This window comes from Hylobates moloch, unplaced genomic scaffold, assembly GCF_009828535.3.
Source record: "Hylobates moloch isolate HMO894 unplaced genomic scaffold, HMol_V3 SCAFFOLD_13, whole genome shotgun sequence".
Taxonomy (NCBI): Eukaryota; Metazoa; Chordata; class Mammalia; order Primates; family Hylobatidae; genus Hylobates; species Hylobates moloch.
In genome coordinates this window covers 962,273-976,780 of record NW_026652288.1, presented here as the reverse complement: position 1 = coordinate 976,780, position 14,508 = coordinate 962,273, and the positions used below count along the sequence as shown (strand labels likewise).

At 44.4% G+C, this 14,508-nt stretch overlaps 1 protein-coding gene across 5 annotated transcripts in view; it reads right to left on the bottom strand.

The window, feature by feature from the left end:
* Nucleotides 1-14,508, bottom strand: part of SNTG2 (syntrophin gamma 2) — a 383,441-nt gene that overhangs the window by 38,810 nt on the left and 330,123 nt on the right. For all 5 annotated transcript variants that reach the window (XM_032172122.2, XM_032172124.2, XM_058426468.1 and 2 more), the window contains 2 exons: nucleotides 13,028-13,120; nucleotides 5,226-5,336 (listed from right to left, as the gene is read on the bottom strand). In XM_032172122.2, coding sequence (XP_032028013.1) covers nucleotides 5,226-5,336; nucleotides 13,028-13,120 — 204 coding nt within the window. The remainder of the gene's footprint in view (nucleotides 1-5,225; nucleotides 5,337-13,027; nucleotides 13,121-14,508) is intronic.

Below are 14,508 nucleotides of genomic sequence, written 5' to 3'. Positions count from 1 at the left end.
GAGAGAGATGGAGTGAGAGAGATAGAGACAGAGACAAAGAGAGAGGTGGTCAGAGACTCAGGGAGTTGAATCTGGTACCAGATGTCTTCAAAACCATCTAGGGAGGCCGTATTAATTTTTATTATGTCTCCTGGGGCCAACTCAGGTTTAAACAGTTAAAGTGTTATGGAGTCTGCATTGGAACTCCAGCTCCATTCCCTTTCAACCTCAGTTCCTCTCTAGGAAATGAGGTCCCAGGACGCACCTGACCCTGTTTCTGGGGATGTGGATTTTCCCTCCTAGGGCCCTAAATATTCCCGTGTCTCTGGCTTTGGGGGAGTTAGCTGCTGACACTCCAGGGTTGCCTCTGGAGAGCAGTCTTCATTCCGACTTGCCCCTGCTGCAGGGGAAGTTTTGTGACTGAATGCTTTAACTTCAATTCACCATTTTGAACACTTTAGTTACTGAATGATAATACACTTGCTTGTTGCCACTGCTTAGAAAAAAGATTTGATTCAACTATATTTTTTTGTTAGTTTGAATACTGTGTTTCTGGATGCAGCTATTGAGATACTTAAAACCAAAACAAAGATGTTGTGTTCAAACATCCTAAAAGTAGCCAATTCATTTTTCTGGAATGAATTGACTATCCAGCCTTCTATCAAAGGTTATTATTTTAAAAAATGGAAAGAGAAGAGAAGGAAGGGAGGGAAAGAAGGAAGGAAGGAAGGAAGGAAGAAGGGAAGGAAGGAAGAAGGGAAAGAAGGAAGGAAGGAAGAAAGGAAGGAAGGAGGGAAGGAAGGAAGAAGGGAAGGAAGGAGGGAAGGAAGGAAGGAGGGAGGAAGAAAGAAGGCTTTGCTTTTGTTTTCATTTTCTTGAGATAAGATTTTAAAAAATAATTTCAGATCTGTATTAGGGAAGGGGGCGTTGTGCTTCACATGTATCATATTAATTGTTTATGCTCTTCCTTTTGATATCCATCTGCATGAGAACATTTAGAAGCCCCTGGTTTACGCACAGGGAGATGGGAAATTTTCTGTTGGATGACATTTTGCTGGGGCTGGCCCTCCCTCCTGGCACCATCTGGCTTCCTGAAATAGTTTTCTCAGCACCCTCGATTCAGTCTTTTCAGTGATAAATGCTGTGGGCATCGATCGGTGCTCCTGCCAAGAAAACTCAGCAGCCAGGCCTCAGTATCGGAAATACCCCAAATTCCTCCTGGTCTGCCGTACTCTCCGTGGTCCTAAACACGCAGGTGCCCACGCCCCATCTTCCTCTGTCTGCGGCTGGCACACACGGCTGACTCACTGATGGCAGAGGCGTAATTTTCAGTGGGGTTTACTGTCACTGATCATTATGGAGTGAGAAACACACGGTAGTGTTTCTCCCAGAGACATGATTCTTCAGTAAAATGTGCCCTGCTTTCAAGGCACAACCTCTGCTTCATGGATATATATGTGGGGATATCAGAAACTTCTGTATGCATCTGCATGGAGTCATTAAGGTACCTCATTTTAACGATAGTAGGAACAATTTTCTCCTTAGAACTGATGAAACTCCAGTGAGCATTAAGGTATCCCATTTTACTGACAATAGAACAATTTTCTCCTCAGAACTGAAGAAACTCCAGTGAGTATATTCGGCAGTTTCTTTAACACTAATTTGCTCCTTCTTCATTAATTTATTCATTTAAAACATTTATTAAGTGTACATATGTGCTGAACCTCATGCTGAATATAAAAAAGCTAAACTAAAGTTGCCCTTTGGAGGCTCAGCCTAGAGGCAAAAATGGAATTATAAAGAAATATGCAAAATATAAGCAATATACACAGAAACACGGTGGGGCCTCACTGGGTATCTTTCGTGGGAATTGGGGAAGGGCAGCTTCCCCTGTGCAGTGCACGCCAAGCTATGTCTGTATAATCTGACATAATTCGCATGAATAACATAATCAAACAGCACAGGATGGAAGTAAATTCTTCATTCAGTAACATTTGTTTCCTCTCCACTCTTTTTTTTTTAAGGGAAAAAACAGTCAAAGAGGAAGAAAAATATTTTATTTAAAAACTACTGCAACCTCAAATTTCCAGCCATTGGAATCCTTGTGAAATCATCCTACAGTCTTGAATTCTACATAATTTTTTTCTTTCTTTTCTTTCTTTCTTTCTTTCACTGCAAGCTCTGCCTTCCAGGTTCACACCATTCTCCTGCCTCAGCCTCCTGAGTAGCTGGGACCACACATGCTTACTACCACGCTCGGCTAATTTTTTTTCACTGTGTTAGCCAGGATGGTCTCTATCTCCTGACCTCATGATTCATCTGCCTCAGCCTCCCAAAGTGCTGGGATTACAGGCATGAGCCACCATGCCCGGCCAATTCTATGTGATTTTTGCAAATAATGGATGGTAGGAATATTTCACTCTGCTCCCCAAGCCCCAGAACTCCTCCCTAGATTTCAGGAGAAACTCAAGTGTTCCCATCATGCACTAATTACTAAGGCAGTGTCCTGGTAGAATATTCCAGAAATATTTTCAACAGCTACTAAAAGGAAACTTGTTTCATGGTTGCCACTCATTTCACGAGAAAATCAACTTACTAGGAATATTGTTTCTCTGACACTCCTGGTTAATTGATGTACTGAGATAACAAAATGTTCCTATTTCTTAAGACAACATATTGCTAACATCCAAGATTTGCAATAGCTTTGAGTTTCAACTCAGAATTCATTCCCATGGACTCTTTATGTCCTGCATTAGCTTCTAGAGTTTTCATTTCCCAGCCGCCATGTTCTAACTTTCAGTATATCTCATACGTTGATAAATGCAGAACCTCAGTGTGTGAAGGTGACTTCTGAAAATGCCCATGGCCACCCATGCACTAAGTGTTTGCAGTTATCCACATGTGTTTCCTACTCTGTGGCATAAGGTGGGAATGCTGTCATCCTCATCTGTGTCCCCTCTTCTTCCTGTGTAAGCTGTGAGACACTTGCCTGCACAGAGCCCAGGGAGCTGAGGGGCCCGAGCGACGTGCCCAGGACCCTCGGGTCACTGCTCTTGTGAGGTCCCTGCCTCTCTCTACCCAAGTTCCTCCCTCTCATCCCAGGGGTGCCACGGAGGGGCCTTGGGCGGCTCTGAGATCCAGTGTGGGTAAATGGAGGTGGAGGTTTTTTTAGTTTGGGTTTGTTGGGACATATTTATGTGCCCCACACTCATTTCTAAGTAGCTAGGTTGCTGTATTTGCAGTTTTACTTTTTTTTTCATAAAATATTCCCAAAAATTGTTTAAACTACAAGTCCTACGAATCCAGTATCCATCCCTATGGCCTCTGTAACTCCCTGGAGCGTTCTCTTTTCCACCAACCCATGATGGAAATAGGTGCAATCCAAAGGCAGCGATGCCTGTCTCAAAGCCTGTGTCCCACGTGAATCTAACATATTTCAGGCCTCTCTGTCTTAGGTGACCTGATACTGATGCTCCTTTTATTAACAGATAATCAAGAGCTGACTGATCATTAACAAATAAAACACAAATATGTTTAACCTCAACAGACACTGTCAAAAGGGTGTTTCAGATGCCATGGAAGCTGCTGGAGGTCCTGAAGCCTGAGCCCCGGGGATGACAGGGGCTCAGAAAGCCACGGGGACACTGCAGGCGTGAAACCCTCATGGCCACCAGAGACCTCCTGCACCCTCACAGTATGAGACTCAGAGCTCCACAAGATTAAGGCAGCAAAAGGTTACGGTGCTCCTCCCCTGCGATGGCGCCGAGGCAAACAGCTGCATAAATAAACAACCCAGAGGAAGAATGTTCTATTTTCATCCCTGATCCATTCACATCCATGCCAGTGAAATACCACACGGAAACTGATGTCAAGCCTCTCTCTCCGCGTTCCCACCTTGCTGGTGGCTGACGACCCTGGGATGCAGCTCAGGGCAGCCTGCTGAGAGGTCAGCGCCTTTGCCTGCTCAGGTCCCTGCGCTCAGCACGAGTGCCGCTGCCTCATCACTGTCCCCCACCCCAGGAGCCACAGCGTCTGTACCATCTGCACCATCTGCATTCAGGTTTTGCTTTTGTCAATTTCCAAAACATAAAAATGTCAAACAATCCCATACAATTTCCGTTTTGTACTTAAAAGCAACTATAAAATGTCATTTCATTGAGATCAATGAAGAGAGGACCAAAGTTGACCTAAACTTTCACATATAAAAATGCCATGTGTGACATGTTGCTCAGATTAATTCCATCAGAGAAAAAAAATGTCTGCAAAGTATTGACAATCTGTTTCCACACAATATGTGTTCATGAGTCTCATATTTTTTAAAATTTATTTTTCAGTTTAGTAAATTTAATCTTTAGTCTTATTAACTTTATATTAAAACTGGCTTGTGGGCAACACACTTATACACAAAATATGGTAAAAGTCAACACCTGTCAATAGTACAATGTCACCTCTAGGCAATGAATTTAAAAGGTCTAAGGTCTTTAATTAACAAAGAAGTTTGTTCTCAATATTATTGTCAATTTATCACATACAGTGTGCAAACAAAATACAGTTTGTAAAACCCTTCTTTAAATTTTGACTTGTGGTATATTTTAAAATATTGATTTCCTGCTGATATTTACTAAGAAGCTTGTACATTTTAGTAAAATCAAATACTTTGTTTCAATGGTCACCGTTTTAGGATATAAACGTCTCTCTAACAGGAAATATCCTGTATAGCTTGAGCATCCCAAATCTGAAAATCCAAACCCTGAAATGCTCCAAAATCCCAAACTTCTCGAATGCTGGCCTGATGCTAAATGTTCCAGAATCCCAACCTTCTCAAATGCTGGCCTGATGCTAAATGTTCCAGAATCTCAACCTTCTCAAATGCTGGCATGATGCTAATGTTCCAGAATCCCAAACTTCTCGAATGCTGGCATGATGCTCAAAGGAAATGTTCATTGGAACATTTTGTTTTTTGGATTTTTGGATTTCAGATGCTTAATCAGTACCTAATCCACAAATATTCCAAAATCTGAAATCCCAAACACTTCTGGTCCCAAGCATTTCAGATAAAGGATATTTGACCTTGACAGTCTCTTTCAGCGTATCTATTGCCTAATTTTTAAGAAGGATTCGTGCTTCGGGACCTATTGGCTTATTTTTGTGTGCATGGGAGGCGTGAAGATTTTTACAAGTGGACCATCTGAGCTTACTTTATGTGTGGGTGGGTGGCAGAATAACCCATGCCCCATGCCCCATACCTTTGTCTCAATCTGTTTGGTGTCCAGATTCTGAAACAGCAGCTTTACTCGAGTTTTCCCATCATCTGAAGATCCCTTAAGCTGGGAAAATTTAAATCTCCAGAGCACATTCTGTAAAGGAATAAAATTAATTAGTGATTTATAAACAAGAGCTCATTTATTTAATTAGCATCTCTTACTACATTAAACAGCCTCGTTAAATCAACAGACATTCACTTAATGTTTAAATCGATGTTTAGCATGTGATGATTTGTCAGTCTCTACTTTCTCGCTCTTCAGTCTTTGCAAACTGGCCTCCTCCAGCCCACTCAGCTCTCCTGCCCCACAGTCCAGCCTCCAATAGCTGCCCCACATGTCTTGAGGATGCATGAGCATCCATGGTCCTCAGTCCCACGTCGCCCGCAGTGGCCCCCTCTGGTCTTCCCTTGCATTTTCCTGTACACAGCCTTAAAACATCCTATGAGCATTGCTCCTTTTTCTGCTTGGAGAACTTCAGAAAAAATCACTAAAAGTTCCAGTTCTTCCTATATTATATAAGACACAGTCGAATGTGCAGATAAAATCAAAAACTTTAATCCTGACTGATACCACCCCATCTATGGCTATATGTGAAACACTAAACTTTAGTTTTTCATGAACCAATTTAAAAAATGTAAAATTAAAAATTAAAAATATCGCCTTTTAATACTACTGCAAAAATTACTTAATGTTTGCTAAGGTACGTTAAAGATGAAATGTACTCTACAAACTCTTACTCCCATAAATAAAAAAGGCTGCAGCAAAGAAAGACTTAATGGATGTCTTCTATAAAAGATAGTCTTTAATTATAGATACTTCATTATAATAAATCTTTATCTTCCCAGAAAAATTCCACCAGGGAACAGTATTTTCTTTTTTTTTTAGCAAGCCATAGGTTGAATTTCCATTAAAAGCTTTTATTTTTAAACAATGAACATATTTTTCTCTGAATGTCAGGAGAGGCAAAGGGGCTGCAGAAAACAGGGAAGAAGTTTCACGAACACTTCTATCCCATCTGACCATTGACGGGTTTATTTCCCACCCACACGCTAGCCTCAAGATTCTTGGCCACATCTTTTTCTTTATATTAAATCCAGGAGCTAAATATACTTTCTGCATTTTATGCCAAAGTGTCAAAGCACATGTTTCCTCTAGGTTTTGGGAAAATTAGAACTTCATAGGATCTTAGGGAACAGTTTCTCTGTCTCTTCCATGTTCACAGTGAGGAAACTGAGCCCACACCCACCTGGACAGACTTTGGGCATCAGGATCCTTTTAGCATTAGAATTGCCAGACACTAGCCGGAAAGAGAACATGCCAAAATCACGCTTCAGTCACTGCTTCCCACGTGATATGGTTTGGCTGTGTCCCCACCCAAATCTCATCTTGAATTGTAGCTCTCATAATTCCCACATGTCATGGGAGGGACTGAATCATGGGGGCAGGTCTTTCCCATGCTGTTCTTGTGACAGTGACTAAGTCTCACATGATCTGATAGTTTTATAAAGGGCAGTTCCTCTGCACACGCTCTCTTGCCTGCCACCATGTAAGAGGTGCCTTTGCTCTTCCTTCACCTTCTGCCATGATTGTGAGGCCTCCCCAGCCATGTGGAACTATGAGTCCATTCAACCTCTTTTTCTTTATAAATTACCCAGTCTTGGATATTTCTTCATAGCAGTATGAGAATGGACTAATACCCCATGGTTGTCAATTCCAGAAGTGAAGCATGTGTATCCATTCTTGTCACAAGCAGAAAAGAGCGTGATGTGAGCACTGGGGCACTGAGGCAAGCCCCAGAAGGAGATGGCAGCCACAGCCGGCCTGGGAGGCGTGTCCCAGAGAGGGAGCTGCCCAAGCCACTCCTGCCCTGCTCCACCCACTGCACCTGCCTCCGGAGAGCCTCTTCCCACACTCCACACGAATTCCACCTTGCCTAGGCAGTGCCAAAGCACCTTCTCTGAAAGCTGTTAAGTGAAGGCTGTGACTTCAGCCTCTTAAATTCAGGTAAGTCTCATCTGCCTTTAAAAGGACCTATTATCCATCATTTGTAGGAGGGACCTGTGATCATAGGTATGTGCTCATCCATCAGGAGAAGCCACGCAGTCTTGGCTGTTGAGGTTTTGCCTAATTCCTCACAAAATAAGCAACAAACGACTCTGTGAGCAGCAGTAAGAGTCTTTGGTTCAAATTTGATTTTTAAGAAAGAGAGCGCAGTAGTGGTCTACCTCTATTAGGATAGGGTCTTGGGAATAACCTAAATTAATATTTTGCATGGTATCGTAAACTGCTGTTAAAACATCATATACAAACACTGCAAAAATATCTATGTAAAAGTCCTGTTTATTGTTTAAAGAATTCAAAATGGTCCTCACAGTGAAGTGATTTAGGTATATGATTATTGACTTTTCGGCCCATTGATATTGCACTGCAACTGTACTCAATATTTGCAGATTTGAGAATAACCCTTCTTCATGAGGCATAGATATCCAGTATATATGCTTAAAATTATGTCCTAATTTTACCATCTAGCTCTTGTCTGGGTGATGGAGGACAAGGATCTTGTCAGCTTCTCTGGTTTGGGAGAGGCTGCAACGTGGTCCAGGCACAAGCTGGGGCTCCGTGGGAGCAGGTGTGACTCTCTTTCTGCCCTTCTCAGAGCTGTGTGGCTGGACGTGGTGGCTCCTCTCATAATCGTCCCTTCCAAATTGCCCGTGGTGGCCTCTTTTAACTGTTTCACAGCTTTTCTCTTAAGCACCTGAAAACAGCAATGTTTCTGTAGAAAAGGAACTTGTTTTTCCATTATGGATGGCATTTCTGCACACTTTATTTAAAAGCGGTCTGGGTAACAGTTTAATTTCACAACTCTGAGCCCTTCTCCAAAGCGCAACTGGACCTTCTAGGTCGGAATGTGGCATGTGCTCCACTCACAGTTCCAGATATGCTGTTGGGCAGCCAGTCACAATGTCTACTCCACAGCCTGGGGGATAAACTTGGGTGGACCCATCCTCCTGTGGCACAGATAAAAGCTGAAGGGAAGCCGGGTTTTTAGTTCTCCCTCTTGGAAGACAGAAAACATTTTTCCATAGTTTTAGTAATTAAAGAGCAGCGTTGCAGTTCAGTGCATGTTACATGAAACATGTTAATGTTTACATATTACTGTGATGGTTTCAGGTTGTTAAAGATGATAATCACATCTCACTTCCTTTGTAACACATTCTAATTGTTAACATACTGACAATGGAAGGTAGTATTTCCTCTGTAACACAGTCTGATTGTTAACACACCGACAATGGAAGATAATCCTTGAATCCTTCACGGTGGAGGTGCCAAGGGGAGTACCAGGCAACTCCATGACACCAAGGACTTGGAGGTGCTCTCAGTTCAAATGTAATTCGTTTCTTGATGTTTTCCTGGGAGCTGTGGAGACATTCGCTTCTCTTCCTCATCAGGCCAAAGGCACGTCTGCATTTTGTCTTCCACAACAAACAATTCCTTTTCCGCTTTTAAAAACTGATCCTTTTGTTCCTCTCCATCAACCTTAACTCAGCCCCGCAGGAATCCTGTTCCTAGCTAAGGAGCAGGTCCCGTGGGGACCAGGACAGCACCAGGACACTCTTGTGAGAGTCTGCACTGATCGCCCTGAATACAGAATCATAATTTGCTGTGGTGTAGGGAGTGGCCTGGTGGTAGATTCAGAAGAGAAGTTACCATTCAGAGACAAGGCTAGCTTTTCAATGTGCCCCCAAGAACGAGTGAATCCTGCGGTGGTTCTGCCTCTCCAGCAGCTCTTGGTCCTACGTGTGTGGCCAGGCTCCATCCTGGGATCCGTGGAGGCTGAGGACTCAGGCGGGACCCCTCCCTGACCCAGGCTGCCTGGTGCCCACCCAGGGTCAGCCTCCCCTTCTCCCTCACCACTGCGGGTTCTATTCTTGTCAATGTCCTCTCTCATTTCTTATTAATTACATGGAACAGTAGGGAAGTCGGTGCTAATCCAGAGAGCGAGAAGAGGATGTGGATGTCGTCCGGAGGCCCCGCCGGCCTGGAGTGCGCTTGGACAGGGCAGGTGACCCGCCTGCGTGGGGCAGGGATGCCTTCCATCTCTAGCAGCTAGGAGGGTGTTCTAGTTTATCCTTTTTAATTAAAAAAAAAAAAAATCTTTGCATCTAGAGATTTAGGCCATATAGATTAGATAATGGTCTTCTCATTTATTCTGTAAGTGCAGTAAATATTTTCATGGTCAAACGCATTTGTTTTTCCGCTTACCTCCTTTCTCAACGTTGAAAATAGATAGTTGATGGTGAATGGATTCAGCCTGGGAAATAATTGCTTGTCTTTCTCCGGCAAGCAGAGATGGGCAATCAAGAAACGTGACCACACACAGGCTTCGAAGGAGCATGTCCCTGCAGATGAGTTGTGTTGGCCTCCCAGGTCCAGAACCTCTTTCTTTGCAAGAGTTTGGTGAATAGGCATTGTTGCCATGTCATGGTCTAGTTTTGACCCAGAAATAATACACAAATGTCCTGAGTTAACAGTATAGTGTGGTGTAAAAGTGCTAATTATCCTGTGAATATAAGCGTGGTAACTCCCAATCTAAATATTTGTAGCCATAGAATCTATTTGATTTTTCAATAATGACTAATAAGAGGGCACATGGGTACTGCAGAAAATAACATTTTAAATAATTATTTAGAAGCATTTCATATTCAATAATATTTATCTTCATAATTCTTTCATATCATTCATCATATTGATGTTCCTATCAATATACAAATAATTGAAAACCTATTGACGCCAAACTCACAAATGTCATCCTACACTGACATGAGTGACAAGATGCCAAATAAAGCAAAATTATAAACATTTTATGAATTTACAACCCATTGGTTTATGCTTCACAGTTAAGGTGGGAAAGCTTTTCTTCAAAAAAATTAATTCAAATATTGTAAATTCTAAAATAAACTACAAGGAACAATTGTTCGTATTGTCATGTGCTATTTTCAGGTTCAGCTGCTGTCTGAATGGACTCAACAAACAAGTGTTAGGCCAGAACTCCTTGAAATAAAGAAATAATCACAAGAAAAATGTGAGGTCAAGTGCTCTCCTTCAAAGGAAAATATGTCAGCAGGTCAGGGCCTCTGAGCCTCAGGTTCAGACCAGCAAAAAGACATCTTCATTGAATCTTTACACAAAGTTGACCTAGAGTGGAAAGAACAGCGGGCAGAGAAGAGCCTTGGCTGAGGAGGTGAAAAGTTCCTCCTTGGAAGCAGAGAGAGCAGGTGGAGGGCTGGAGCCGGCCCAGATGCCCCCAGACCGCCAGCATGCTTACTCTAGCACTGCCCAGGTCATTTTGGGTGAGGGATACGCACGCTGTCAAGCAGAAGGAGGCACTCAAGGCCGTAGACAAATGCGCTTTAATTATAGGAGCTCAGCTGAGTTGGACGGTCTGGTTACCAGGGATTTAAAACACTGCTGCTTTTACCCTAAGGGCTCACAACCCCATCTTGCACAGCATTAAGAAACAAATTATAGCTATTTTAAAAGTTGACTGGACTGATTTTAGGGCTGACTCTGGAGACAGTTCTGTCTGAAATGATAGGAAGTGTCCCATGAGGCCCCAATCCCGGCTCTGCCTGACTGTGCCTGGCATTGACCATGCCAGGGAAATGGGAAGAGGTTCTGGGGAAGGATGGTGATGCCCTTGAGGAGGAAAGGCACAGGGCAGCCCGGGAAGAAAGGAAACTCACCGGGGAAATGAAGGTAGGAAATGTGTCTTCATGTTGAGCAATGGCCTGGAAACTCACAAACATCCCTCCCACCCAGGGAACCCCGTGGCCACTCCAGGTGAAAATTAGCCCCTGCAGGTACGAGGCTCAGGGCTTGGCTAAACGTGGTGATGGATGTTCTCTTCATTTCTGCAGACTCAGTTGATCTTCCTATGCTGAGACCTTCTGGCAGAATTACAACATGGAGACACGTGACCTCTGGACGCTATGCTGAGCCCCGAGCATGGGTGAGAAGCGCTGGCTGGGAAGGGCCTGTGAGCACATTACCCACAGCAACAGGTACAGATAAATGCCCCTGGTGAGTGCTGGCCCAGGCAACGGGGCCGGTGGGCCTGCGTTTCGCTCCTGGAAAGGAGGAGCTCACAGGCTCCTTCCAGTGGAGGGACACACAGGACCCCAGGGGCTGCAGTGAGGGGGCTAAGCAGACCTGCTCTAAAGCAGAGTTTGGAGTCTCCTTTTAGATTACCTGGAACACTTCATTACTTGAAACACAGAGCAAGAAGTAGAAGTTACAAATCAGGTGTCCTCTTTAAGAAGCTGTATGGAGAGTTTGTCCTTACACTTGAATAGTTACTTCATTACCTCCCTTATCTCACAAGGACATGCACAGTAAGGTTATGCAGATCTGGCTTCCAAATAATATTAAGAGCAAGTCACCCAGCCTGGAAACGGCAGGTCCATATGGCAGACCAGGGACAGGGGGAAGAACACCTAAGCGGAACCCGGAAGCTACTTCCCACTCTGTGACTTTAGGTCCATAGAATTACGGACCTGGATACTGGATGGCAGATGTGAAATCCCTTCTTCTCATTCAATGCTTATGCAAATATGTGCTATTGTCACTACAAAGGTGGTATGTGCCCTGGAGGGGAACAGTGACTCCATTAAATTTTCTGGCCCCGGAATTCCGTAAAGGAATTAGTCCATGGCCCTAGCCCAGGTTTCTCAGCCTCCACACTATTGCCTGGTAGGCCCTGGAGATGCCCTGTGCAGGGCCCTGTGCCCTGAGCCATCCCTGGGCTCCACCCTCCAGGTGCCCTGGATATCAGCAGAAACTCCCACCAAGTCCTGACAATAGAAAATGTCTCCAGACATGTCCAAGTGTCCCTTGGGGGCAAAACCACCAGTTTGGGAGCCCCTGCTCAGGAAGGGGTTTTTGTCTTGCTTTTTGTAGAGGCCACACAGTGAGGGCAGCTTCTCAGAAAGAAGGTGCAGTTCCCAGTGCTCATTAACCTACAGATTCAATGACCAATTCACTGCAGAGGGCATCCAAAGGTTCTTGAACACAGAAGTTAGGAAATGACCATGAGATAATAAACGGGGCTCTGTTTTGTAAAGGGGGTGCAGCCTGATTCGGGATTGCTAATAAAAGACAAGTTAAGTCTTTCAACGCGATTTGTTGACATTTTTTTTTAACAACCGTATTTATCTTACCAACACTTTGCATTTCACTCATTCTTAATTAACACAGGGAGTAGGCTTTAAAAAATATTATGACAAAACAGTGGATTGTCCTCACAAAGCATTTCCTTAACACTTATGTAGTTAGGAGAATACTCAGATGTGGGTGGAAACGGGGCTCACTCCCTTCCTAACGGCAGCTGTACATTCCTGGCATCCACCCTCCACAAATTCCCCCAGGCACAGGCGCTGTTCACCGCTACCACGAATGTTCAGATGAAAGGCAGGCAACGATGAATGTTTTTTCAAAGCCTTTCCTCAAGTGTTGCGGGTCCCTCCTCAGCAGCAGCAGCATCTTCAACTTCCCTGTCCACCCACCTGACCCTGCTGTGAATCCTACTGGCCAGACACCCTCAGGGCTTGCGGAAATCCTGGGTCCTGAGCTATCAGAAAAACAAGTCTATGAAAGCACGGCCTCTGCACAATACACAACCCAGCAAGGGTGGTGGCTTCTACCAGACACGCGTGAGTGTTAACGCCCATGGAACGTAACCAAGCACATGGCAATGGGGCGGCATGGATGCCTGCTCAGCCTCTTACCTTTGTCTTACTCTCAAAACAGGTAAATCCCAACGCGAAATCCACCGTGAAACGCAGCATCTCTCCTTGCCAGCTGCACGTGTATGTTCTGGACTAGAAAAAAGTATCAATTTTGAGAAAACGTTCTTTAATAATGCTGTTTAACTTTAATTAGGTAGTCTCCATATTAACCCCCCTTTGGTCAAAAATTATAAAATGCTCTAACATCCAAGTTACAGGGAACAGAACAAGAGGATGCAGGGTCCCAGGAGACCCGCAGGACTAACTGCATACAGGGAGTTCTTTCTTCCTTTTTGTCAAGAGGCAAATATTTCCAGCTCTGTGAGGGTGGGGAGTGTTTACAGGCATTGCTCTAACTCAGAACAAATGCGCAGAGCCCAGCCAATCTCTATTCTCCAACGCGTGTTTGAAAACACAGTAAACCACTGAATTTTCTTTCTGCTAACTTTCCTGAGAAAATTCTGAAGAGCAGTACAATTTACACCACCACCAAGCAGCAGAGCAGTACAGCAGGGATACCGCCAAAAACACAAAAATGACATCGGTGGTCACACAGTGGGAGAAGTCCCGCAGTCTGAAGCGCATCCCACCCGCGGCGGGTGGTTTGTGTGGAGGGCGGCCTGGACCAGCAAGTGACGCTTCTGAGGGGAAGCCCGGGCTCTCTGCTCCTGGACTCTGCCCCGAAGGTCTCTGGGCTTCAGGCTGCGGAGCCCGTGAGCACCTGCCAATGCACTCGCAGCCATGTTGGGTGAAAGCGAGATTTGTGTTTTAAATGTTTTCATGCCACTCCAGACAAAAGCAGCATGAACCCTAATAACTTGGTAAAAGTTATTTTTAACAATCTCTGTAATAAATCTGTAGGTAAAATGTTCCCATTTAGAAGAGAATCGGAGCCATCGATTTGAGCTGGAAAAATATAGCCGGTGAGTTCTGGGCCTGTCTCTGAGCCACCCTGTGGCATCCAAACATGTTACTCTTGTGGAAAAGGGGTGCTTGATGCCTACACTCTCTCTCTTTCCCCCTTCTCTGTCTCCCTCTAGCATACACACACACACACACACACACACACGCACACACGCACACACACACACAGTGCACGGCTAACACCATATACACACATACACACATACAGAATACATGGCTCATACACCACACACACAATGCATGGGTCACCACACACACAGTGCATGGCTAACACCACATACACACACACACAGTACACGGCTCACACACCACACACACAGTGCATGGCTAACACCACATACACACACACACAGTACACGGCTCACACACCACACACACAGTGCATGGCTAACACCACATACACACACACACAGTACACGGCTCACACACCACACACACAGTGCATGGCTAACACCACATACACACACACACACACAGTACATGGCTCAGATACACACAGCGCACAGCTCACACACACAACACATGGTTGACACACATGCACACACACTGTGGCTCAC